Source organism: Littorina saxatilis, linkage group LG3 (assembly GCF_037325665.1).
Source record: "Littorina saxatilis isolate snail1 linkage group LG3, US_GU_Lsax_2.0, whole genome shotgun sequence".
NCBI classification, from domain to species: domain Eukaryota; kingdom Metazoa; phylum Mollusca; class Gastropoda; order Littorinimorpha; family Littorinidae; genus Littorina; species Littorina saxatilis.
Genome location: NC_090247.1, coordinates 12578592 through 12605714, shown reverse-complemented (window position 1 = coordinate 12605714; position 27123 = coordinate 12578592). Strand labels below are relative to the sequence as shown.

The 27123-nt window shown below is 40.6% G+C and overlaps 1 protein-coding gene across 1 annotated transcript in view; it reads left to right on the top strand.

Annotated features, from left to right (window-relative positions):
• Positions 1 to 1640: 1640 nt before the first annotated feature.
• Positions 1641 to 27123, top strand: part of LOC138961645 (tyrosine-protein phosphatase 10D-like) — a 68099-nt gene continuing 42616 nt past the window's right edge. The window contains exons 1-13 of the mRNA XM_070333316.1: positions 1641 to 2236; positions 9070 to 9364; positions 10692 to 10792; positions 12497 to 12668; positions 14322 to 14410; positions 14964 to 15141; positions 17325 to 17606; positions 18706 to 18975; positions 19505 to 19634; positions 20815 to 20942; positions 21680 to 21946; positions 23319 to 23594; positions 26528 to 26678. Coding sequence (XP_070189417.1) covers positions 2177 to 2236; positions 9070 to 9364; positions 10692 to 10792; positions 12497 to 12668; positions 14322 to 14410; positions 14964 to 15141; positions 17325 to 17606; positions 18706 to 18975; positions 19505 to 19634; positions 20815 to 20942; positions 21680 to 21946; positions 23319 to 23594; positions 26528 to 26678 — 2399 coding nt within the window. The 5' untranslated portion in view covers positions 1641 to 2176. The remainder of the gene's footprint in view (positions 2237 to 9069; positions 9365 to 10691; positions 10793 to 12496; positions 12669 to 14321; positions 14411 to 14963; positions 15142 to 17324; positions 17607 to 18705; positions 18976 to 19504; positions 19635 to 20814; positions 20943 to 21679; positions 21947 to 23318; positions 23595 to 26527; positions 26679 to 27123) is intronic.

Here is a 27123-nt window from a genome sequence, read left to right as displayed (position 1 = left end):
AGCGTTGTTTCTGGACTTTAAGAAAGCCTTTGACCTAGTAGATCACTCACTTCTACTAAAGAAATTAAAGTGCTATTTAAAAGACGACTCCGCCTGTGCCTTTTTTGAATCGTATCTTTCAAAACGGAAACAGTATGTATCCATTAACTGTAAAACTTCGTCAAACGAGTTTGTCAGGAGTGGTGTCCCTCAAGGGTCTGTATTAGGACCTATCTTGTTCTGTATTTATGATATAAATGATTTACCCCTTGATGTGTCCGATGAAAAAGTTAGATGTGAGTTCTTCGCGGATGACTCTTCTGTTCACACCAGTCAAAAATCTTTGGAATCCGTCAACTCTTCTCTTCAAACAAGTGTGGATGAAATCACTGAGTGGTGCGTTTCTCGTGCAATGATCATTCATCCGATTAAAACAAAGAGTATGGTGATAACCACGAGACAAAAACACCAATTAAGTCCTTTATTATTACAACTGTCAGTTGGTTCAACTCAAGTGCAGGAAGTTAGGGAACTGACATGGACTATTGGGTGTTACCATTGATCAGGAGTTGAAATGGCAAACTCCTTTGAGTAATTTGTACCTGTTATCAAAATTAAGGCATTACGCCGATTCTGAAGCACTGAAAATGTTCTATTACGCCCACATAATGCCTCATATAAACTTCGCTTCGACACTTTGGGATAACTGCAGTGATGTTCATTTAACTTGAAAACGGACTCAATTCCCTGCATCGCAGAGCTGCAAAACTTATTCTGCATGATTTGAATAGGTCCACGGATGATAAACTAAAGCTCCTGAATTTCCTCCCCTTGAAAGATCAGTTGACGTTAAACAAGGCTGTGTTCATGTATAAAATTCTAAATGACGACTGTCCTAAATATTTGCAATCACATTTCAAACATGCCACAAAAAGATATGGGTCCCAAAAAATCATCCCTCCTATACCTCGCATAGACCTCTACAAATCGAGCTTAGCCTTCTCGGGAGCGTTTCTCTGGAACATCTGCATCATAGCAGGAGAGCCGGTATGCTTTGTTTTCGATTATCAGTTCATTAGTGTCTTATTACATTTACGTCTCGCGCCACACCTTCACTGAAGGCCTGTGGTGCCGCAACACAACTATCGCAGCAAATGTGAATTGCCGTCTGCACTGACTTCCATTTGTTTCTGCCATAGCCAGAAAACTGAAAGAAATAATTCTTTAAAAAGAACAAAAAAGAACAAAAATAACAAAAAAGAAGACAGAGCCAAAGAAAAAGTAGAAGGAAAGAAGAAGAAAACGTAGAACAATAAACATGTTCGCAGGGTAGACAATAAAAAAAAAATTTAAAAAAAAATTGCACCTCCAGAATTAAATGTTGTAAACCTATCTTTTATTATTACATATCAAACAAAAATTATAAAAATCACTAATCATCATAAAAAGGGACTTTGTTTTAAGAAAAAGTGAAACAGATCCACATTCTATAATCCAGCTGAATAGTCAAGGAAAACAGCAGCTGACTGAGAAAAAAAAAGAAAATCCTTTTTTAAATTAAAAAAAAATCTTTTGCATATTCACTGCGGAGAGATGCAGGTTAATTTTTCACCATTTCACCATTTGCGTTGCTCGGGGGCAAAAACATCTAGGGGTAGTCATTGCAGACGTTAAATCCACAGCATCATGCAATTACCTCCCTTGATCGTGACGTCACAGTAAGCATGAACCAAATGGGCGAGGTCTGGGGGGTAGCATACTGCATAGTTGATTGAAATCCTTGTGGGGGCACAAAAAAAAAGCGAGATGTTGTTGCCAAGAACTAAAGTGTTCACATTGGTAAAATTCACATAAACAGGTAAAAAGTTTGTGTCGAGGGAGATACCTCGGACCTGTGTGACGGTTTCGAATCGGAGGAAAAAGAGAGGCGATCTCCAAAACACACATGAAACACAATCGGCTAATACACAGGTGACGGAGTGACTGGCCGAAACGGAACTTAGGTATCGCGACTGACCCCTGGAGTTATTAACTACTCTTTCTGATCGCGGAAGTGACTTCGCCATGTGAGGAAAGGCTAAGTCGTGATGTTGTGACCAGATCCCGATAGCTGTCCGATTTCATCTTCGCAAGTGTTGTGACAAATTGTTTCTTGGCAAACAAAACATATCGATGTTTTGACACATTTTTGTCAACGATGGCGAAGTTCAGGAGGGAACAGACAGCCCTACTTCAAATTCTAGTCTCGCTGTGTTTGGTAAGTATCAGTATGGCTTTGTATGAGTCAGTTTGTGTCTGGGGCAGAGTGTGTTTGGGTGTATCCACAATTTACCTGTGAAAATGAAAGCTCCGTTTGTGTTTGCTTTGATGTCGAATTAATTTTTTTGTTTTTAGTTTTGAGTTTCAGGCAACAGTTAGTTGCCTGAAACTCAAAGCTGTTATTTGTAGTTGATTTATTAATTATGCTGGAGGATAAGGAGTAAAACATGCTGCTTGATTCTATCAAACTGTGTAACACTAACAGCAGAAACAATTGAAGATTTAATTCTCTGTAGAGAAAGGTTGAAAACAAAAGACATGTATACTGTATTTACTAATGTATACACTTGTATAAGATTTGATAGGGAGTTGCAGGTTGTTTTTTTTATCAAAAACTTAGCTTAGTAGCTATCTTGTGTCACACATGTATCTCAAGTAATTGATAACAGTGGACAGTTTCTGGCTGCATGTGGTCATTGGTTTTGTGGTGTCAAAAAAAGGTTTGTCTTACATTTTGCTGATAAATTACAACGCCAGCTAGTGTTCCATCACGCACAGGGGGATGGGTTGGGGGCCCTGTTTCATTTGTTCCTGGGGTGCTTTTTGGAGAAGAAACAGAGTACTAACCACTATCATTAACGGTCCACAAAACTAGGGGCTAAGAAAAGCCCTAAGAAACTTACGGAAGAACAACAAACAAAACAACGACAGAAGACAAAATACAATTAAAAGTATAAAGAATTAAAACACCTACCAACAACAGTTACTACAAACAAGTCGCATGAAGCGCAATTAATACATTTAGTCAATCTGTCAAATTGGACGCACCGCATTTTTGGACTGAGATAATACTCAATAGCTTTGTCAATTGCATTTCCCACGGCCACGTTGACTTGTTCACACAGAGAAGGTGACAATTAACCCAGTATAGAGAGGGAGTTGCAGCTTCACATGAATTTATTGCGCTTTTCTCTATTCTTTTTAATTTTCTGAGCTTGTTTTTAAACGAAACATAACATATTTTTGGGGGAATCAGGAATGATAAAGAATAAGATGAAATAATTTTTAGATCAATTACTAAACTTTCAATTTTAGTTAGAATTTTTGAGATTTTTAATAAACATACTCATCAATTAATTATTTAAGCTTAGTGACTTTACAACCTGAAATGCAATCCCACAGTTCAGGCTTCGTCAAAGATTGCTTGAACAAATTTTAATCAATTTTATTAAAAAAAATGGGTGCTTGACAGTACGTGCCGCCTCAACTTTCACTATTTATAAAGTAAAAGCAGGATATGATGTCATCATGACATTTATCACACACAAAAAACCGTCTGGGGATATCATCCCGCAGGAACTTACATGCACAGTTTCATGAAGATTGGTCTAGTAGTTTTCTCAGAATCGCTGTATACACATGCACCACACCCTCGCCGCGATTCCCAGTCTGCGTTAAAACATTTACTATTTAGTCAAAACTTGACTAAACATAATTAAAAACAAAAGAAACAAAAATCAATAACAAACTGAACCTATAGGTTATTAGTTGAGAGACTGGTTACATAAGACTAAGAGTTTATAGAACTTTGTTTGTGCTGTGGCAGAAAAGGCTTTCAAATGTAATGGACATTTTTGACTTTGCATGATAACTGACAAAACCAAAGTACTCACATTCTGCTACATAATGTAATGATTAGATGCTAGATCTGAAGTTCATGTGATGATCGCTAAAATTTAATGTGGATGCAAGCATTCAATTTCAGTTTTTATGCGTCTACCAGTGGATGTACAGTAGTAATACAGTAATTTACACAGGTTTTTTTTCATTTTTTTCATTTTTCATTTATTTATTGTCCCATCGCTGGGAAATTCGGGTCGCTTCCTCCCAGTGGAAAGCTAGCAGCAACGGGGTCGCGCTACCTAGGTGTCTGCGTGTTTAGGTGTATTCAGCCACCTGCACTTATGTCAGAATGACCAAGGTCTTTTACGTGCCACTGTGGTGACACGGGGGTGGGACATGGCTTCCGTCTCTGAGTCTGCACATAAAGTTGACCCGTGTCCGTCCCGGCCCGAATTCGAACCAGCGACCTTCCGATCACAAGTCCAGTGCTCTACCAACTGAGCTACCGAGCCCCCACATTTCTGTCAATTATAACCTGTACAACCCTTTGTACTCCTAAGTCCTAAATTAGTTACTGTGACTTTATTTTTAAAATGCTAGAGCCTGGCAGAGGTTAAAAAGTACTACAGTACAAAGAAAAACGGTACTTTAAGTAACCATCAAACACAGCTTGACTGAGCAAAGAAAAGGAAACAAACTGCAAAGGGGGGACGTCCTAGCGATCTCACTGTCAGGTTTAAACCAACACTGCAGATAGAACCGAGGTAGGCCTCTAGGCAAACTCAAGTGTCTTCTTCCTCAATCAACGTCGTTCAGGAAGTAATTGTTTAAACTTCAAACAGAGCGGTGGTCAAGAGTATTCTTCCTTTGCCTTTTCCTTTAGTGCTCATCGTGCAGTGTTTGAGGAAACGTCTCTGTTTTTCGCCTTCATTTCTTTTGTGGGTTCTGTTTTAGGTTAATAACTAAGTACAGTTCCCAAGGACGCATAGTTTTTATTGTTTTTGTTTAACTTCAGAGAAGAAAAGAATTGCAACTGAAGCGTAAAAGTTACAAAGATAGTTACAAAAAAACAATCACAAGAGCAATTGAATTCAAAGTACAGTAAAAAAAACAAAAAACACCATATTATTTTCAGTGGATGTGTCCAACTTAAATTTAAGTTTTCACATTTTGATGCGTTCAAGCAGAAACAACTTTGACAAATAAAGGAATTTGCATTTGAGTGTGAGAGCAGGCTAAAGGCTAAAGCATTGAACACCCCACATTTCTGTCAATTATAACCTGTACAACCCTTTGTCAGGTGGGAGGAATTGCCCTTTCCCAAAGTTTAAGCATTACTTTTGGCAGTTCACGTGGCAAGTCAGGCTTTGTGGGTTTTGGTGTTTGCATTTTTAATGATGAGACCAGCGTTTGTTCAAATTGTTGAAGGCTTTTACACACCAGTCTGACTCAGCCACTGTGAAAAACCTAAAGCCAGGCACTGGGCCAACTTAACTCACAGTCTCCTGTCATTTTCTTAAATGTGTGCATAGTCCCCTTCACTGCTCTGAGGTAGACATGAAATATTGTAAGGCAAAGTGCTTAAAACTTTTGCAACCTCACAGTGTAAACATTGAGGTAACTCACAGCTCAGTAACACGTCTCCCAACAATTTGACTACTTTGGACCTGCAGGCGGCCCGGGCTAAATCCTATGTTACACACTGCACTTAAACATTTTGAGAGGATAATCAATCATGAGGACAAGCTTCAATAGAGGCTCAAGTAGTCATTTTGTAGATGATGAGAGCATGCATTTATGACACTAGCATCGGTCATTTATAAGGTCATACAGAAGTTTGCTGAAGGTTGTTATTAAAACGCTTAGAAGTAATCTTCTCTCAGTTTCAGCTTTCACAGCATTCACTTTAATTACTGCAGTGTTTTCCTGTGTTTCTTCATCAGTTCTTTAACTACATAAGTTTTGGGCATGAAAACCCCCCTTCCTCCAACCTCTCTCTCCCCCCCCCCCCCCTCCCTCCCTAAATGGCAGGAAGAGACATGAACGCCCATTTGTGCAATCCACAAACTCAAGAAGAAGATGAATGCATGCAAAATGCAATGTATTTAACTCTTTTTTATTCGCAGGATTGTTGGAGTTGCATAAAAATGAGCACAGTTTCGCAATTTGCATTCCAACCCCCCCCCCCCCCCCCCTCGAATCTCTCTCCTGATTATCTTTTATTTGGATTCCTTTCTAAAGTTTGTTTTTATGGTGGTAATGGTATGCATAGCTCTTAAATCAGGTCCTCTGGGATGCGGCACATAGTAATCGATTGGAACAGTAATACCATACGCCTCAGAGGCCTACGTAAAATCTGCGTTTGCTTTGAACTTGATATAACACACATTAACAGCGACATCTAATCACTGCACTGCATGTTTGTCAAGGCAGCAGCATACATCACAGAGGATAACACACAGATATGTGATTAAATGTAATATCCTGCAAATAGAGCTAATGGCAGTGATATTGAATGATTGATCCCTTTAAGATTGGTTAGGCCTAAACAAAAAATAGGTGTGGTTACGGTAACCCGACCTACCCTATTTTTAGGGGCCGACCCTATAACTTTTTATTACATTTGTCAAAAAAACACAACAAAAAACAAGAAAACGAGTGCAGAAAACGCAATGAAAGCGAAAGCGCCCGAGTCGCACACTTATTTCCCTGTCAAGTAGGTTTAATTTGTACACATTAGAAAAAAAAGTTAAAAAAAAAAAAGTGATTGCCTACCTTTCTACCCTATTTTTTTGGCTATGTTACCGTAACCACACCTTTTTTTTTTTTTTTGGCCTAAGATTGGTTTGCATGTCAGGCTCTGCACTTGTGACATTGAAGAGAAAGTTATGTTACATCGACCATGTATAAATAGATGGATAAGCGGACATGCAGACACTGACAGTTTTACACATTATAAATCTGACAAAATTCTTTATAATAGCATTCTACAAAAATACATTTTTACTCTCAGAGACCAGGTGTTATTTGATAGAACTTTATGACCGTTTGTGGAATCATGTGAGTGGATAAGTTTATCTTTTACGTGTGAGAAAAGGGGGGGTGGGGGGATGTGGAGAAAGGGAGATTGGTGGGTTGTTGTTTTTGAAGGTCTCTTCAACCTCAGAGAGAGAGAGAGAGAGAGAGAGAGAGAGAGAGAGAGAGAGAGAGAGAGAGAGAGAGAGAGAGAGAGAGAGCGAGAGAGAGAGAGAGAGAGAGAGAGAGAGAATACTTCAAACTCTTGTGCCACTTCACATAATAACAAACTACATAACACTGCCATCCCAAAGACATCATAATTAAACCCCCTCTCAAAAATAAAACCTAGAGAGGGGCTCTATAGTCTTTAGATCTTCCCCCAATACCTATAATACATCCCGAGCATACTTTCTCCATGACTGGACAACACACACAGGAGGATGGAGTCAGTCAGTTCATGCCTGCAGTTAATTAAATCACTGATGATCAAGGACCAGGTAGACTGGAACAGACAGGCTAAAAATTGATGCAAGATGCCCCAGAGATGATTTGATTGATTACCTGGTGTCCATACTGACTTCTGATCACAGTCCCAAGCTCATCCCTCCCTCTCAGTTGCCTAAAGCTACTGCTGCTAGTACACTGGTAATTTTGCGTAGTGGGAGGATTTAGCGATTAGGGTGTGTAGCTGTAGGGTCTTGATTTCAATGAGAAATACTTTGCTTTTTTAGTGTTTGATGAAGGTGTTTGGGGTTTATTTCATGACCTTCGCTTTGAAATGGCATAATCTTTTCTGTCTCTTTCTGAGTTTCTCTTTCTCTCTCCCCTCTCTTCTCTTGTTTTAACTTAATTGCTGTTATGTACGTATGTATTAGACTGTTACTCTAGTTACAGCAAGATGAATGCACATACTGATTGAAGATTTTGCGGTAGATTTCTAGTCTGTTCCCCTTTTTTCCCCTGACTAGATCTTTCTCTTTGTCTCCCTCTCTGTCTCTATCGCACAAGGCACACACACACACACACACACACACACACACACACACACACACACACACACACACACACAAACACACACACACTACCAACATATTTTTTTAATAGCCTTAGGAATGTTGAACTTGAAGAGAGTCTCTCACTCTGTGTTTCAATGTTTGAGATATATATATAAACATGGGGCAATTTGTTTGAAATGGGGGAAGGGGGGTCTAAGGGGCGCAGGGGAATTGTAAACTTTCTTCAACACTCTCAACGGTAGACTGAAAGCCTTTCTCTGTGTGGGACTAAACAGTGTGAGAGTGAGCTAGAGCCAGAGTGTGAAACTACTGCACCCTGGTCACACTGGCAGGTGCAGGCAGCGCGCTGTGTTTACACCAAACCCCTGGTAGATGTGGGGGAGTTTACACCTGGTCCAAACACACCTGGCCCCATGGAATAAACTGGCACTGTCTTGTAAACTATGCAGCTCTTTAGTAGCTTGGCCTGCCCAATTGGCTGGTTGGAATAGTTTTACATTGGTGTGGATGGCATGGCATGCCTAGAGGGAATTGCCCTTTGGTCTACCTTTTTGTCTGATAACGAGGAGATTATCGGAATAAAATTATCAATTAACAAGCGGAATCAGTCCATCCTCCCAGAACACCAAAGCTCACTTTTATTATGTCTCTTTGTCTCAGCAGTTGATTTCATTATGTCTGTCTGTCTCAGTGTCTGTGTATGCTTTTCTGTGTCAGGTAGGTGAGAAACACACACAGAAACACAAAAGAAAACACACACACACTTGTCGCATGCATGAGCACACAAATGCTTTTGCATGCACATGCAACCATATATTTTGAAAAAAGGTAAACGCTCTCAAACCAAAACAGGACAAAAGAGAAAAGAATCCTTCACAAACACACACACACACACACACACACACACACACACACACACACACACACACACACACACACACACACATACACACACACAGGCTTATGCACATACAGTGACACTTGTACACAAAGCACACATATGACACACACACACAGTGACACACACTCTCTTTCGTAATGATACTGACACTCTTCAGCAATGCAGACTTGAGATGACTTATTTCATGTCTCCCCCAGACAACCATTCCTCCCTTTTCTGTTTTAACTGCCCATTATGGTCTATCCACTCATTGAAATTTTCTTTTCTTTGCAGATATGTCTGCTGCCGCAATGCTTCGGTCAAGAACTGAACGCAAAGCTCACTGCCACAGAATCCACCGCAACTCTGACCTGGAACGTGGAACCCAACGGCACATTTTACCAGGTCATCTTTCATCGAAACGGCGGCTTCTTCTTGACATATGAATACTATAACGAGCCGTTTCCAGCGGATGGCAAACTTGAATACAAGGTTACGGATTTACTGCCCGGAGTGTCGTACTTTTTCATACTCTTCCGGAACGGGAACCACAGTAGTGACAGGGTGTTTAACGACAATGTTGTTACAAGTGAGTCTTTAAATCTGACGTTTTTTAATTTTGTGTGTGGGGTTGTTTTTGATGATGGGTTATTTGATTTGTTTGTTTGCCTGTTTTTTTGAAAGTAAGTGCTTTTGGTGTTTAGGTTCTCAGAGTCAATGCTGTGATTACAAGACAGTTAATTCCAGTAGTATCAATAGACCAACTCCTGAAATTCCTCTGTTGGGTGTGTATGGGTTGTGAAGGAGTGAATAGTTATACTCTCGCTTTATTTTTGTTAGTGAGGCAAGCTTTCAACACATGCTCTAGGCTTACCCCTCGCTATTTATTTATGCAGCTTGTTATCGCGCGCATATTTCAACATACGGATTAAAGGCGCAGGGATTTATTTATGCCGTGTGAGATGGAATTTTTTACACAATACATCACGCATTCACATCGGCCAGCAGATCGCAGCCATTTCGGCGCATATCCTACTTTTCACGGCCTATTATTCCAAGTCACACGGGTATTTTGGTGGACATTTTTATCTATGCCTATACAATTTTGCCAGGAAAGACCCTTTTGTCAATCGTGGGATCTTTAACGTGCACACCCCAATGTAGTGTACACGAAGGGACCTCGGTTTTTCGTCTCATCCGAAAGACTAGCACTTGAACCCTCCACCTAGGTTAGGAAAGGGGGGAGAAAATTGCTAACGCCCTGACCCAGGGTCGAACTCGCAACCTCTCGCTTCCGAGCGCAAGTGCGTTACCACTCGGCCACCCAGTCCTTGCTAATGACTGGCCGATGATGTCACATGGGAAAGTTTGACTCTGTATATAATTCACTCCTTCACAACCCATACAAACCTCACCGTTATTTTCCAACATTGTCTATTATGATTACATTTTGGCAAAATATTAGCACAACATTCTCTTTGGTTCAATGGTTAACTGAGGGCATTGAATAATTTATGACAGAAAACTTTGTAAGATGTAGTTTTGCGTGATTGATAATGATAGTTTGTGTTCATAAGGAGTATTTAAGTTTAACTGAAACAATATTTTTGTCAGCATAATTTAATTATTTTTTTGTGTATTTATTTATTCTTCTAAAAACTGAGCACTTTAATGTTATAACTGAAAATAAACTTTGTGAAATACAGTGTTGTATGATTTTCATTTAATTTTATTTACATTTTCATTACTTCATTGGCTCATCACTGGGAAATCTGGGTAGCTCCCGACCAGTGGAAAGCTAGCACAGTTTTTACGAGGTTTATTTGATTGAGCAAGTCTTTCATCTATCTAATCTCATGATTGTATGTTAATTACTTAATATGTAATCTTTCAACAAAATTTGTTTTTATTTTCAGTTCCATTGCCGCCTGAGAACCTGGAGGTGCTGAACAGAACGTCAGAATCAGTGATACTCTCCTGGGAGCCGGGATATAACAGCTCTCAGCATTTTTATGAGGTACATTTGATCGCTAAGCATGTGCTTGTCCTCATGTGGGGATGAGAGATAGAGTGAGATAGGGAGGAAGAGGGAGGGGGGGAGAGAGAGAGAGACAGAGAGTTGAATTCAGTGTTTGAATGGCTTGCCATCATCTCAGGTTCAGGGCGGGGATGTAGCTCAGTCGGTAGCGCGCTGGATTTGTATCCAGTTGGCTGCTGTCAGCGTGAGTTCGTCCCCACGTTCGGCGAGAGATTTATTTCTCAGAGTCAACTTTGTGTGCAGACTCTCCTCGGTGTCCGAACACCCCCGTGTGTACACGCAAGCACAAGACCAAGTGCGCACGAAAAAGATCCTGTAATCCATGTCAGAGTTCGGTGGGTTATAGAAACACGAAAATACACAGCATGCTTCCTCCAAAAACGGCGTATGGCTGCCTAAATGGCGGGGGAAAAAACGGTCATACACGTAAAAATTCCACTCGTGCAAAAAACACCAGTGTACGTGGGAGTTTCAGCCCAAGAACGCAGAAGAAGAAGAAGAAGATCTCAGGTTCTAGTGGATACAGTGTTATGCTTCAATTCTTGGTTTTGTCTGACGCATACATTTTCGATCCGGCACATTTTCTTCGGTCTGACCCCTGGCTGTTGGGCTGTCCGATAGTTTTGACATGTAGGAGATCTGACAGAACAGAAGTATTTTTGTAGCCAGGACATTTGGACTTATGCATATTTTCAATCCAGGTCGAACGAGTCACCTTTTGTCCATCGAGTCTGCATAGGTTAACACTGGTTGTTATTATTGTTGCATATTCGGAAAGTCTTTCTTTATGTGCATGCAGAGTCTGATCTTTTATAGCAGAACTGTGCAGAAAAGGGTGCTTCAACAAAGAACGCAATTAGGAAATGGAATAATGCAGGAGACAGTCTCTTTATTGTGTGCTTGTTTTTTGAATGGCTTTACATTTTTCATGGGGTCTATTTTTATGCCGAAAATGGATCTGAGACTCTGAACCACTCTTCTTGATTAGATGATTGAAGTGCAGTCGGACCTGTTCATAACGACAATTCAAGGAACCAACCATAAGGGGTCGATACTGACCGGTGGGCCCTATGAAAAGGTGAATTGTATGGAAAACAGCTCATCCCGGATCCTTTGGGTTGGTGGTAATGGCATCACATGGTCGCTATCGAGAGGTGGCTGCCAGGGCAGGTTTGGCTGTACCACTACATTGGGGTGTGCACGTTAAAGATCCCACGATTGACAAAAGGGTCTTTCCTGGCAAAATTGTATAGGCATCGATAAAAATGTCCACCAAAATACCCATGTGACTTGGAATAATAGGCCGTGAAAAGTAGGATATGCGCCGAAATGGTTGTGATCTGCTGGCCGATGTGAATGCGTGATGTATTGTGTAAAAAAAATCCATCTCACACGGCATAAATAAATCCCTGCGCCTTGTATATATATACTATGCGCGATATAAATTGCATAAAGAATTTTTTAAAAATCAAAAAAATCCCTGCGCTTAGAACTGTACCCACGGAATACGCGCGATATAAGCCTCATATTGATTGATTGATTGACTACGTAACATAACACTTCTGGTTCTGAAAGTTTCTTTGGTAATAGACCATTTTGACCTTGACTTTTGGACATTGTTAATATGTTATGTGTTTCGTTTCCATCTGCTTCAAATTGTAATTTATTTTCTGTCTACTTCAGGTTGAATATCAGGCTGATGGCAGCATCCAGACTGTGCAGGTCAACGTGACTGCCGACCCGTACAACTTCAACTTGACTGATCTGATGCCTGGCCATACCTACCTGCTGTCCATGAAAGCGGTGGCCCACACAGCGCGGAGCAACAGCTCTTCCACCGTCACCGCTGTCACTGGTAGGTGTCTGATACAGTGGAAACCCCCTTTTAAGACCTCCAAAATCTGACAAAATCAAGACTTATAAAGGAGGGAGTCTTAAAATGGGGGTTAATTTACAGAGGTTATAAATATAAAATCTAAGAAAACAAGGTATTAAAAAGGAGGAAGTCATAAAAAGGGGGGGGGGGGGGGGGTGGGTTCCACTGTACATTATTTGTATTTTGACCAAAATATGACATTTTATACAGATCGAGACAGTCATGCTCAGAGACCGTGCTAAGTGGTCGAGGTGGACATACAATGACTTTCGAGATCTGTGTAAAATGTCATATGTTGGTTAAAAATAAAATAAAGTTTATGTATCGATCCATTTTTACATGTAAATAGAACTCCTTTTATTTTTTACGTTTGAATGCTCACAAACGTGCACTCTTTTGTAGTCTCGGCCAGCCACCTAAATATGACTATGAGTTTTAGTCAGACACTGATGTCACATGGCCCAAAGAAGAGAAATCCAGTGTTCAATCGATATATTTTTTTTCTGTTGAATGTCTACGATTGTTGGTGTTCTGCTCCAATGTATACAGCAACATTTGTGCTTCATGTGACCAAGGATACTGTGAATTCTTGTATGGAATTGTATATTCTGTTGAATTTGTATTACCATTTTGCTCAGCAATAGTTCTTTGTGGGGTATGTGTTCATTGTTCATTATCTTGGGTGGGTGGGTGGCCGAGTGGTTGCGCTCGGAAGCGAGAGGTTGCAAGTTCGACCCGGGGTCAGGGCGTTAGCAATTTTCTCCCCCCTTTCCTAACCTAGGTGGTGGGTTCAAGTCCTAGTCTTTCGGATGAGACGAAAAACCGAGGTCCCTTTGTGTACACTACAATGGGGTGTGCACATTAAAGATCCCACGATTGACAAAAGGGTCTTTCCTGGCAAAATTGTATAGGCATAGATAAAAATGTCCACCAAAATACCCGTGTGACTTGGAATAATAGGCCGTGAAAAGTAGGATATGCGCCGAAATGGCTGCGATCTGCTGGCCGATGTGAATGCGTGATGTATTGTGTACAAAAATTCCATCTCACACGGCATAAATAAATCCCTGCGCCTTGAATATGTGCGCAATATAAATTGCATAAAATAAAAATAAAAAAATAAATCCCTGCGCTTAGAACTGTACCCACGGAATACGCGCGATATAAGCCTCATATTGATTGATTGATTGATTGATCTTATGTAATGGTATTTATTCATTCTTTTATTGATAATCGTTATTGTATGTTTTGGAAATGAGATGAGTTAAATGTGCATCAGCATTATGTTCAGAAACAACTTGGTGTGGCCATTGTTATAAAACAGTGGTCTTACTTTTAATTGTTTGATTTTGTTTCGTTTCTTTTTTGTTTAAGTTGATTGCTTGGTTGATTGATTGATTTATTAGTTGATTGATTGAGACAGCTTTGTGTGGCCATTGTTATGAAACACTGGTTTTATTTTAATTGTTTAATTTTGTTTTATTTCTGTTCAAATTGATTGGTTTGATTGATTGATTGACTGATTGATTGAGACAAATTTGTGTGGCCATTGTTATGAAACTGGTTTCATTTTAATTGTTTTATTTTGTTTCGTTTCTGTTCAAATTGATTGATTGATTGATTTAATTTCAGCCCCTGGGATGCCAGAAAACTTGAACGTCACTGCCATCAACACGACCACTCTCCAAGCTGCGTGGGATGCAGGAAAAAACAGCCTACAGGTGTGATGTCTTTATTTGCAGACTTTTTTCACCAGATGGCATAGATTTGACGTTCTCTGTAACATCCCATATGACCTGTCTCTGTCCTCTCTCTGTAGCTTAACTTCTATCCCTCCGTGCTCTTCTGAATTAGTATGGTTCCCAGGATAAACTGAAATGATAAACAACACAAAATAGCTTCTTGAAGGTAAGATTAATATAGAATGAACTAGAAGAACAATGGTAATTACGTGTAAGAGGGAGAAATAAGAAGACAAGAAAATACTGTACTCATATATTATAATAACGAAGAACAATTTTCATTTTTTTTGTCGTCTTCGTTGATATGAGAGTACAGTTTTGGGGAAATAAGAGCAGTAAAATGCGCATCTGCGTTACTAGGCTGAAGGGCAATTTTATGTACAGAAATAGCCACAAGTTGCATTGCCATTGATTCTAGATTCTTAAATTAACATAGAAGGAACAAAATATTCTTCATATCCAGAGGAATAACACTCTTTGAAAGAGATCTTCAGTTTATCTTCTGTTTTTAATGTACATCACTTTTTCACAGGATTCCTATGAGGTATCATACAAGGCTGAAGGGCAATCGTCAGATATCACCACAAGTTGCACGGATTCACCGTGTGAATTTACAGTGGGCGGTGCCCCTGGTCAACTGTACACTGTGTCTGTCTTCGCTGTGCAGCAGACGTTCCACAGCGTACCTGCTGTTGTGCAGCATAATACAGGTAGCAATGTATTCTTGGTGTATATCGATCATTGTATTCCTTATTCTTTGTATCTATATACTATGGTGACTATGCAGCCTTTCTTGTTTGTATCTGCTGTATTACATGAGAATGAATATGCATGAAGTGCATTAAAAAAATAAAGGTATGTAAACGTGATGCATATAAGCATGATTTTCTCCCAAACTAGAGAAAACAAAGAAAAGGTGGAGGGTAATTCTTGAGAGGTAAAATTATACATGTAATTCACATCAAAACAAAGAGAAAACACAACAGCAACCAGCTTCGGTCAATTCTTCATCAAATTGTCATCACACAGTTGCTCACTTCTTCAGGATGGTGAAATTAAGGCAAAAAAAAAAAAAATAGGTGTGGTTACGGTAACATAGCCAAAAAAAATAGGGTAGGTAGGTAGGCAATCACTTTTTTTTTTTTTTACTTTTTTTTCTAATGCGTACAAATTAAACCTACTTGACAGGGAAATAAGTGTGCGACTCGGGCGCTTTCGCTTTCATTGCGTTTTTTGCACTCGTTTTTGACTCACATGCGAAGCAAAAGTGAGTCTATGTACTCACCCGAGTCGTCCGTCCGTCCGGACGTCCGTCCGTCCGTCCGTCCGGAAAACTTTAACGTTGGATATTTCTTGGACACTATTCAGTCTATCAGTACCAAATTTGGCAAGATGGTGTATGATGACAAGGCCCCAAAAAACATACATAGCATCTTGACCTTGCTTCAAGGTCAAGGTCGCAGGGGCCATAAATGTTGCCTAAAAAACAGCTATTTTTCACATTTGTCCCATTTTCTCTGAAGTTTTTGAGATTCAATACCTCACCTATATATGATATATAGGGCAAAGTAAGCCCCATCTTTTGATACCAGTTTGGTTTACCTTGCTTCAAGGTCAAGGTCACAGGAGCTCTTCAAAGTTGGATTGTATACATATTTTGAAGTGACCTTGACCCTGAACTATGGAAGATAACTGTTTCAAACTTAAAAATTATGTGGGGCACATGTTATGCTTTCATCATGAGACACATTCGGTCACATATGATCAAGGTCAAGGTCACTTTGACCCTTATGAAATGTGACCAAAATAAGGTAGTGAACCACTAAAAGTGACCATATCTCATGGTAGAAAGAGCCAATAAGCACCATTGTACTTCCTATGTCTTGAATTAACAGCTTTGTGTTGCATGACCTTGGATGACCTTGACCTTGGGTCAAGGTCACATGTATTTTGGTAGGAAAAATGTGTAAAGCATGTGAGTCGTATGGGCTTTGCCCTTCTTGTTTTTTTTTTTGCTTGCTTTTTTTGGACAAATGTAATAAAAATTTATGGGATCGGCCCCTAAAAATAGGGTAGGTCGGGTTACCGTAACCACACCTATTTTTTTTTTAGGCCTAATTCATTCACATTTAAGCTTTACTGCTGTTGAAAGAGTTATGTGGTCACATTTATAGCTATATACTGATAAATGGGCAAGGTTTTTGTAACCTTTCAGGCTTCATGCACTTTCTGTAGAAAAAGACAGCTGAAACGCTTATCATATAGGTGTGTTCGGGATAAAGAAAGGTAACATCCCTTATGGCTTATGAGTATAGTAAAGTATGGTATGGGCACTACTTGTTTAGTCGATATATACATAATTATTTGTTATGTAGTCTATGCAGCTTGGCTTTTATTGCAAGCTTTCAGTTACTGGCCTCTTGGTGTATTTCCTGTAGCGCCTTCCTCGGTACATCGTTCTTTTTCATTTCAGTTCTCTCATTCTAAGTGTGCTTATTGCATCAATATAGTTCAGTGTCATTTTCAGTATATTTACAGTGGTACCTCTGTTGTAAGCCCCTCCCCCCCCCCCACACACACACCCTCATCTAACCTGAAAAATGTAGGTTTTAAATGAGAGGGATTCTTATCATGGAAGTAATTTTACCAATACAGTCGAACCTGTCAATACCAACCACCCAAGGGACCGACTAAAATTGATTGCAATGGAAAGGTGAATATATTTACATCTACACATGAAACGTCGTATACAAGAGGGCCTTTACACAGAGGTTCCACTGTATCATTTTTAGTTACAAGTCTCTTACTCTCTGCTTGATGGTGGTGTATGGCTTGTCAAGCTTCTATCTGTGCTCTGCATATAAACCATTGCTACACACCCTTCGCTCTCTAGCGCCCGCACCTCCTGGAAATCTTGACGGAACCGGTGGGGTTCGAACCCTGAACCTCACCTGGGACGTGCCATCGCAGGGCGTGTTCGAGTCCTTCCGGGTCAGTCTCACCAACGCCTTCGAGAACTCTATGTCAGTTTACGAAGTTCAGAAGCAGGGAGGCGACTCCAACTACAGGTACTCTGTGACGGGGCTGGTCGGAGGGGTGAACTTCTTCGTGAGGGTTTACTCTGTGACGGCCACGGAAGTCAGCGTTGACTTTGCTTCACATCTCTACTTCACCTGTGAGTCAAATATTCTGTTTTGTCGGTAAACTTTGTGACAGTACCTGGCTCCCCATGACCGTTCAATCTACAGATTTTCTGGATTCCCAACTTTGATTTGTAGGGGGTCCTTGAACCATCTCAGTGGAACTTTAGAGGGTCTGAAGAAGTAACGCCAACTTTTTGAAACATTCGGAGCCCTTTATAAAAATGTTATGATATGGGTTGGATTAACTCCATAAATTAAAGTCTGTGCAGATCTGGCACTACATTTTCTGAAAAAAAGTATGCATGATAACGGATATGTAGTGCATGGAAAAGGCACCACAAGTATGGTAATCAATAAAATCAAAGTGAGCGAATGCGCTTCAGGGCGCTGTGCTTCTCGAATGTTGGAAACAAAAAGTAAGTCAAGAAGTGCCGCTCGGTGGAAAGACGGGAGCACTATCTATGACGCAGCCCCTATGAAAGTTTTTTTGCGTATACAAACAAGGGAAGTCACTTTGTGCAATTCATCACGAAGAGTGCTCTTACTTTTCCTATTCTAGGGCATGTAAGTAAGCTTTGAAAAGCACTTCCTTTTGCAAAGTGAAGGCAGTCGTCCTACGCGGTAGCATTATTCCCCCCGCGGGTTAGGGGGAAGAATTTACCCGATGCTCCCCAGCATGTCGTAAGAGGCGACTAACGGATTCTGTTTCTCCTTTTACCCTTGTTAAGTGTTTCTTGTATAGAATATAGTCAATGTTTGTAAAGATTTTAGTCAAGCAGTATGTCAGAAATGTTAAGTCCTTTGTACTGGAAACTTGCATTCTCCCAGTAAGGTAATATATTGTACTACGTTGCAAGCCCCTGGAGCAAATTTTTGATTAGTGCTTTTGTGAACAAGAAACAATTGACAAGTGGCTCTATCCCATCTTCCCCCTTTCCCGGTCGCGATATAACCTTTGTGGTTGAAAACGACGTTGAACACCAAATAAAGAAAGAAAGAAGGTAGCATTATTTGTAACGCAGAATCTTATGATATAACTTTGAAAGCGATCTGAGGGCCTTTTTCATAGGTATCATCCCTTTCAATAATTATTCACACCACCATGTTCACAAGCTGTTTTTGTTCCCACAGTGCCGGAACCAGTATCAGGCCTGGCAGGCCAAGCTCTCAACACAACCGCTGTGCAGCTATCTTGGCAGAACCCCTTTGACTCCGAGTACACTGGTTTGGATGTCAACCTGACCTCTGCCAGTGGCTTTGCCATGACCTTCACCCTGTCTGCCGGGGATTTGACCTACGCTGTGGGTGGCCTTGACCCTGGTGTGGAATACACGGCGGTGGTTGTGGTCAAGTCCAAGGTACAAGTGGACAGTGATCCGGTCAGCACGACGTTCAGAACCAGTGAGTGGACTCTCTCTTTTTGGTGTTAAAGAAATATGATATTGATTAAAAGCAAACAAACTGGAAGACGTCTCTTTTTGACCCTCTCTTTCAAAATGAAATCTCTGACTTCAAAAGCCCCAAAAAGTTCAAAAAGATGTCATAACTTGAACAATGGCGTCACTTAAACATTCTGTCACTTCTTCTGCATGTCTCTCAAGGTAGTGACAAAGATTTTCACTGCACACACAAAAATCACTGTCAGGCACGAAAACCAAATGAAAAGCAAACAAAACAAACTGCAAATAACATACACAAAGACACCTTCTGCACTGTTTGTGTCAGATGTCATACTCAGAACATTGGATTATGACCAGAACAAAAAAAACACAAGAATGATTAGTTAATGTAACGTTTGATGTTTTTACAAAACGAAACATTCACAGGTACATCGACCCATTGGTCTTTGTAGTGGACAGACAAACTGTATGATGATTACGATGATTAATATGATGCAGAGAGTGTAAGAAGAGAATGATTGTGATTTCAGAACCAGAAGCCCCCCAGCTGGTGACTCACGTCAGCCAGGAAGAGAGCCTGGAAATCACGCTCAGCGGCGGTACGAACCAGAATGGAGTCTTTGACAGCATCAAGGCAAAGCTGGTGGAAGATGGAACACTGTGAGTGTCAGCTGGTACAGTGGAACCCCCCTTTTAAGACCCCCCGATTTAAGACCCCCTCCTTTTTAAGACTTTGCTTTTTCTGATGTTCTGTTCATAACCTGTAAAATTACCCCCTTTTTGAGACTCCCTCCTTTTTAAGACCTTATTTTCTCAGATTTTTGGAGGTCTTACTGTATTCTGTTTTGCTACCTTCTTTCAATTTTGTTTTCAACCAATAAGCCATGGATTGATGCGAGTTAATTACGTGTTGCTGGAAAGTTTGACTCACTTAAAGCAAGAGTATTCACTCTTGCAAAATCCATACAAACCTGACAGAGTTATTTCCGAACATCGTCTTTTCTTTCATTTTATAATACAATTCTCCCCACACTCTCTACACATCACCCTTTTTTTACGTTTCCTTCCTTTCTTTTTCATTCTGTTGCCTGTTTGTTTGTTGTCTGAAGATTATGGTAACGTTGCTCTTGCTTCTTCACGCGTCTTTTAGATTTCCAAAACTATAAAGTCATGCAGGAAAGCTTGCCTCAATGTTTCAAGGAGTATTTACCGTACTTTTTGCAACTTTTTTTTCCTCAACTTGAACCATGCGCCCTATTGACCGGTATCCCCTTATGTAACTTGTAAGGCTGAAGAAAAGTACACAGTGGTTAGAGTCTGTAAACACGGGCAGGAAGAGTTTCCTCTCACGTAAAACTCAGTCATTGACCCCGGGTAAGAAGGTCAGTGTCTGTAAACTGGGGTAGGCAGCTGGTCTCAGATGGTGTTTCTATAACCTGCCCTGTTATATAGTGCTATATGTTTTATGTAAAATCAATGTCTTCTTTGTACTATTGTTATGTACCACGCCTGAATTTCTCTATGAGATAATAAAGTATTCTTATTCTTATTATTCTTAAAGTACGGGTCATTGGCCAACCAGCTATTACAATGCATCTGCCTTTGATCTCACCGCACATCCAGAGCAAAAATATTTCCACTGTATTTTTACTTTGATGTGCAGCCAAATACACCAGAAGCGCCTTATGAGTGGATTTGTCTCTATTTTACCTTAAAAGTGGGGGTTGCGCCCCATATAAAGAAGCGCCTTATAGTCCCGAAAAAAACAGTACTCTTTCACAATGCATACAAATTTGTTTCCTGAATTGGTCTGTATCATGTATTTGTGTGTGTGTTTCAGACTGACAGCTGACATTCCGGGGTTGCTGACATTCACCAGCCTCACCCCAGGCACACAGTACACACTGGATGCTTACACCATGAGCGGTTTGCAGGCCAGCCAGTCCTTATCTGAGCTTTTCTATACCAGTAAGTTTGGGGAGCATTGTTTTCAGTGTGTGTGAGCATGGGTGTGGAGAGAGACAGGGACACGGAGACTCAAACAGAGAGAGGCTGAGTGCTTGCATCATTAGGGCGGGGAAATAGCTCAGTCGGTAGCGGCGCTGGCTTCAAAACCAGTTGTCGCTATCGGCTTGGGTTCGATCCCCACGTTCGGCGAGGGATTTATTTCCCAGAGTCAACTTTGTGCAGACTCTCCTCGGTGTCCGAACACCCCCGTGTGCATGCATGCGCACGATAAAGAACCCAAGTTTACAGCGAAAGTCTCAGGGCTTGGAAACATGAATACACGCATGCGGGAAAAAATAATATGGGTAGCGCCGTATACTGTATGGCAGCCCGCTTTTCCCAGGGAGAAAGCAGCCCGAATTTCCATGAGGGTAACCTCACAGGACTATATACAATCTTATCCTTATCCTTATCTTTATTGTAATCCCCCCCCCCCCCCCCCTTAAACAAAATAGTGATCGTTAAGGTAATCTAAGAACATGGTTAAGGTAGCCGGTTGTGAAAAAACACAACACAATAGGTAGGCAACTTTTTTTTCATTTTTGTTGTTGCTCAAGTAAAATAAGCCTGCAGCCAGTTCGTTCTTTTTGTGTAGTGTGTGTGTATGTGTTTTTTTCCTTAAATTTGTAATTTATTTCTTTTAAATGTTTTTTTACAACACTTCCCCGTTTGTTTCACATTAATATTTTCCATTTCAGAGCCGAGACCTCCACAAAACTTACAGGTGGAGGTCGTAACCTCCGAAAACCTGCTTATCACCTGGGACGCTCCGGACAACGGAGGGGTCGACAATTACACCGTCACGCTCGTGCCGTCCCATGGGGCCGAGGTGCCCAAGGTGGAGGTCGTCAGCGATCTGACGTACTCTTTCACCACCGCCCACCCTGGTGAGACGTACAATGTGTCCGTTGTGGCCAACAAGGGAACAGAGTCCAGCTCTGCCATTATGGAGCAGAATACGACCAGTAAGCATGTTTTGGGTATACAGTACAACCTCCCTTTTAAGACCTTCAAAAATGTGGAAAAAAATCGGGTCTCAAAATTGGGGGGAGTCTTAAAATGAAGGTAAATTAACGGAGGTTATGAAGAACTCAGAACTCAGAAAGTTTATTGTTTAGGCCAACTGACCCGTTACAACCAGTACATATATCAAAACATGACTCTCTCTCTCTCTCTCTCTCTCTCTCTCTCTCTCTCTCTCTCTCTCTCTCTCTCTCTCTCTCTCTCTCTCTCTCTCTCTCTCTCTCTCTCTCTCACCCACTCTCACACACATACACACACACACTCTGACTTTCACTCCTTCTCTCACAAACACACACACACACACATGCACACGCACACACACATGCACACACACACACATCCACACACACCCACACACACACACGCACAATACATACATGTATGGGTATGTACAGGGGATGGCTGGCTGGAGGTTATGAAGAGATTCTCTGAGAAAATCAGGTCTTGAGAAGAGGGAGTCTTGAATTGGGGGTCTTAAAAGGGGTCTCCGTTGTAGCTGTGTGGTTGAGTGGTACTTGGGTTTGGGGGTGTTAGTCTTTTGTTGTGTGATATGTAATGCATCCTTGCACTGTGTGTGGAATTTGCACAAGCTTAATCCTGCCAGACTTACTGAACATGGAACAAAAGAGAAGAGAGGGGAGTGTGTGTCTGTGAATGTATACTTGTGTGTGTACTTACATCCATAGGTGTGTGTCTTTCACGATTAAACGCATCTGCAATCCTGTGATTCTTTTGCATTACTTGTACATTTTGCAAAGTTAAGGTTAATTCAAATAGGTTGTGTGACTGTCTCAATCAAAATATTAACCCTTTCGCTGCCTGTAGGATTTCAGCTGATGCCCTGTGTAACTTGCTTTAACAAGGCAACAAAATGTTCAATGAACAACATGAGAAGAAGAACAACAACAACAAACAAACAATGGGGTTTTATTCATTTATAAATCAAGGGCACACTTGTTTTCATTTCAGGTAAATACAGCTAATGCTTTGTGTACACATATTTCCTGACAGCAAACAGGTTAATTGGCTTCTTAATGCAAGGATTGTTAATCTGACTGCATTAATTTCAGTGTTATTTAAACCCTCTGTGTCTCAAAACCAGCACACTTTAATTAGCTTCTTGTTCCAGGGATTGTTAATCTGACTGCATTTTTGTCACTGTTAACCCTCTCTGTCTGAAAACCAGCACACTTTAATTAGCTTCTTGTTCCAGGGATTGTTAATCTGACTGCATTTTTGTCACTGTTAACCCTCTCTGTCTGAAAACCAGCACAACTTAACCCCTGACACACCAGCACTGGTTTTTGTTTTCAGCACCCTTACCCTTGATGCATGTTCGCATTTCCATGAAGGGGACAGACTTTGCCGTCATTTCCTGGGACACCCCCAGCGGCTCGGTCTTTGACGGCTTTGCTTATGATTTCAAGTTCTTTAACGAAACCTTGGCCCCGCTGGGCCCAGAGCCCCTCAGTGTCAGGTTCGAATCTCTGGAGGCCAACAGCAACTATACGGTCACGCTCTATGTCTACAGTAACAGAGTAGATGGGACTGTTTTGTACAGCAAACCAGTGGACTTCAACTTTTCCACATGTATGTGGTCGTGACTAGATGCAGAGGGTTTTTTCCTTCAGTTGCTTTATATTTTCCATTTTTTTGTTTGGTTTGGATTTTTAAAATCGTAGATTTCGTCTCTCTCCTTCCTGGTTGAGGTTGGAGGATGTTTTACCCCTTGGTGGAAACTGAGTAGTTGTTGAAAATACGAATTCCGGACATAACTCTGTCGGATTTGTATGGGTTGTGAAAGAGTGAATACCCTTGTTTTTAGTGAGGCAAGCTTTCTTCATGTGCTCCTTGTCCATGTGTTTTCGACACACCCTTCGCTAGTGACACATGGGAAAGTTTGACTCACTAAAAGTAAGAGTATTTACTCTTTCACAACCCATGCACACCCAACAGAGTTATTTCAAAGCATTGTCTATTCTAATACAGAATTTTGACTTTCTGTTTGTCTGTGAGAGCGGAAGTGTGTGTTTTAACAAAACGTTTTTCCTGGGGTAATAATTTGTTTCCTTTGCAGATTGTAACAACCAGATTGTTGATAGAGTTTCTACTTATTGAGTATTTCTAATAATGAAACATAGCATGTTGATTTTAGTTTTTATTAAACTTTCAGCTCTTTCCTCGAACCACCATTTTACACTAACCTGTTTAACGAAGTAGGTATTTGACTGACAAGTCTCCCAGGAGGTTGGGTTTTGGGCTTTTCTTTATCAAGGTTGTTTATTTTGGGTTACTGCTTTTTTTCTTGTGATCTTTTGAAGGTATAGAAGGTTAATCTGTTTATCTTTACATTTTGTAACTGATGCAACCGCTTTGATTCAGTAAACCAATTACATTGTATTGATGGTTTTTGTGTCAATTTAAATCAGAAAATTGATCAAGTGGTTAACGATATGAAGACTTGTTGCCTCTTCTTTCAGGTAATTTGTTTGTTTTTTGTTTTTCATGGGCATCTTCTTGCACTGTTTATTGGCCTATTTCCCTGTTGTCTGTTGCTTTTCAACCCTGTTTGGTTTTGGTCTCCTTTTGATTTAATTAATTGCAGGTTTACAGATTTTCTTCGGGACTCATTTAGAGACCATTGATATCATATTCTAGTTTTAGTTTTCATTGGTTAGATGCATATATACATCTAGATGAATACCCGGCTTTGCCGGGTGGATCGCGAGACAGAGTATGCAGCGTGGCTTAGAGCATGTGTTGAAATTTTTCATCGACGAGTTTGTGCCCGGGGTCCACCTGAATATGCCCACCAAATTTGATGCAGATCCGTCGAGAACTTTGGCAGTGCATCGCGAACAGACAGACACACACACAGATAGTAGTCGTACCTACCATCTACTGTAGAGCTTATTAATGGTTGCAATGAATATTTACGATGGGAGGGGTAGTATTAGTGGCAATATTTTGAAGATGGGAGGGATTTTGTACACGAATTGCAATACTTAGATGTACTACCTGTGCAGAAAAGCGCTGCTTAGATTCGTTTTCGTTGTGTGGCGGAAGTGAAAGAAGTGAAGAAGTAGAGCCGAAAAAAAAGTGTTTAGTTTCGTAATTCGTATCGCGAAACAGAGTATTCACCGCGCCCGCGGTTCACCGCGCCGCGCTTAGAGCACGTGTTGAAAATTTTCATCGACCCGTTTAAATGACTCGCAAGAGAGTACAATGCGGTGGTGGTTGGTAAGCCATGTTTGCTGAAAGAGAAAAGAGCACAGTGTTGAAAGTGATTTGATCTTTTTTAAGACAGACACAGAAACACCGGCAAAGCTCCTGACTATTAATGTTGCAATGAATATTTACGATGGGAGGGGTAGTATTAGTGGCAATATTTTGAAGATGGGAGGGATTTTGTACACGAATTGCAATACTTAGATCTGAACTCGGCAGGTTTCAAGTAGAAGGGAAGCTACTGCATGCTGCTTCAGCAACCTAACGTTGTTGAATTGCGTAGATTGTTTCCCTTGGCACAGAAGCCGTATCCGCGGTTCACCGCGCCGCGCTTAGAGCACGTGTTGAAAATTTTCATCGACCAGATTGTGTCCGGGGTCTACCTGAATAATTATGCCCACCAAATTTGAAGCAGATCCATCGAGAACTTTGGCCGTGCATCGCGAACACACACACACACACAAGCCGTATATATATATATAGATATAGCTGATAATGTTACAAGCTATTAGTAATGTGCTGCAAAGCTTTTAGAATACTGTAGCATATACGTACATATACAAAATATAATCTTGGAGTCCAAGAATATTGTGCTTGTTTCATCACTCCATATCAAATGCATGTACATTTTACTGTTCACCTGCTAAAAAATCTTATTTTGGATTCTGGTTATATCTGCTATCTGGTATGCAACTCTGTACTGCTTGCCTTGTCTGAAATCATGTAGCAATCAAGTTATGTGCATCTTGTAAAAGCATCTTTGATTTTTTAAGAAAAATGCTCATGCTTCAAAGTGTTGAATCCTTTTGGTTACATGGTTCGATAACTGAGATATTTACACAATTCTAATTTCAATAAGCAAATTTGAATGAGCAGCTTGTAATTGTGGCGGAAGATAGTCAGTTTTATCATAGATTCAGTAGCCTGTGGAATAATTAGAATACAGAACAGCATGTAAACATAAATAGTCTGAACACACATTGATTGAGGTAGAGATTAATGACAAAGAACAAAACAGATAATTTTAATGAATTAGGATAAAACAAACAGGCAAGCAATTGACAGAACACAACACAAAAACACAACACAATACAATACACCACACCTCACCACATCACACCACATCACACCACACAACACAACACCACACAACAAAACACCACACCACACCACAACCAACACAACACAATACATTACCATCACATCACACACCACCACCATCCAGAAACCTTCACACTGAACAACACTTAAATTTCTATTGCACATTTATCATGATATTTTAAATGTGTGTTCAGATCCAGAATCGGTGGCGGCCCTGCAGAAAGTGAACGCCACATCCAACTCCATCACGGTCAACTGGACAGCGCCAGTGTCGGGCAATTTCATTGGTTACCAGCTGGGGATCAATCCTGATGACTCTCCCATTTCTGTCATCGGTGTGCTGCCGTGAGTGCCCTTGTATCATTTCTAATATTTATAGTGAACCATAATGAACACTATTAATCAGCTCTTCCCACAAGAGCTCACAGCGATGTACAACAGTAAAACACACACACACACACACACACACACACACACACACACACACACACACACACACACACACACACACACACACACACACACATACACACACACACACAGATTTTCTGTTCATAACATACATAGATTAATTACTAAATAAAAAAAAACCACACCAGTAACCAGGTTAGGTACGTTTATATCTATATCAATATTAAATTACATATCTTATCTCAATTCACATATATAGCAATTTACTTCAGTTTAGTGCTAGAACGCTGAAAACTACGCTCCACCCTGGTAGGGGGGGAAGTAACCCTAAAAATAGAACAGCCTTGACGGTCACATGACAACGCCAGGTCAAGGTTAC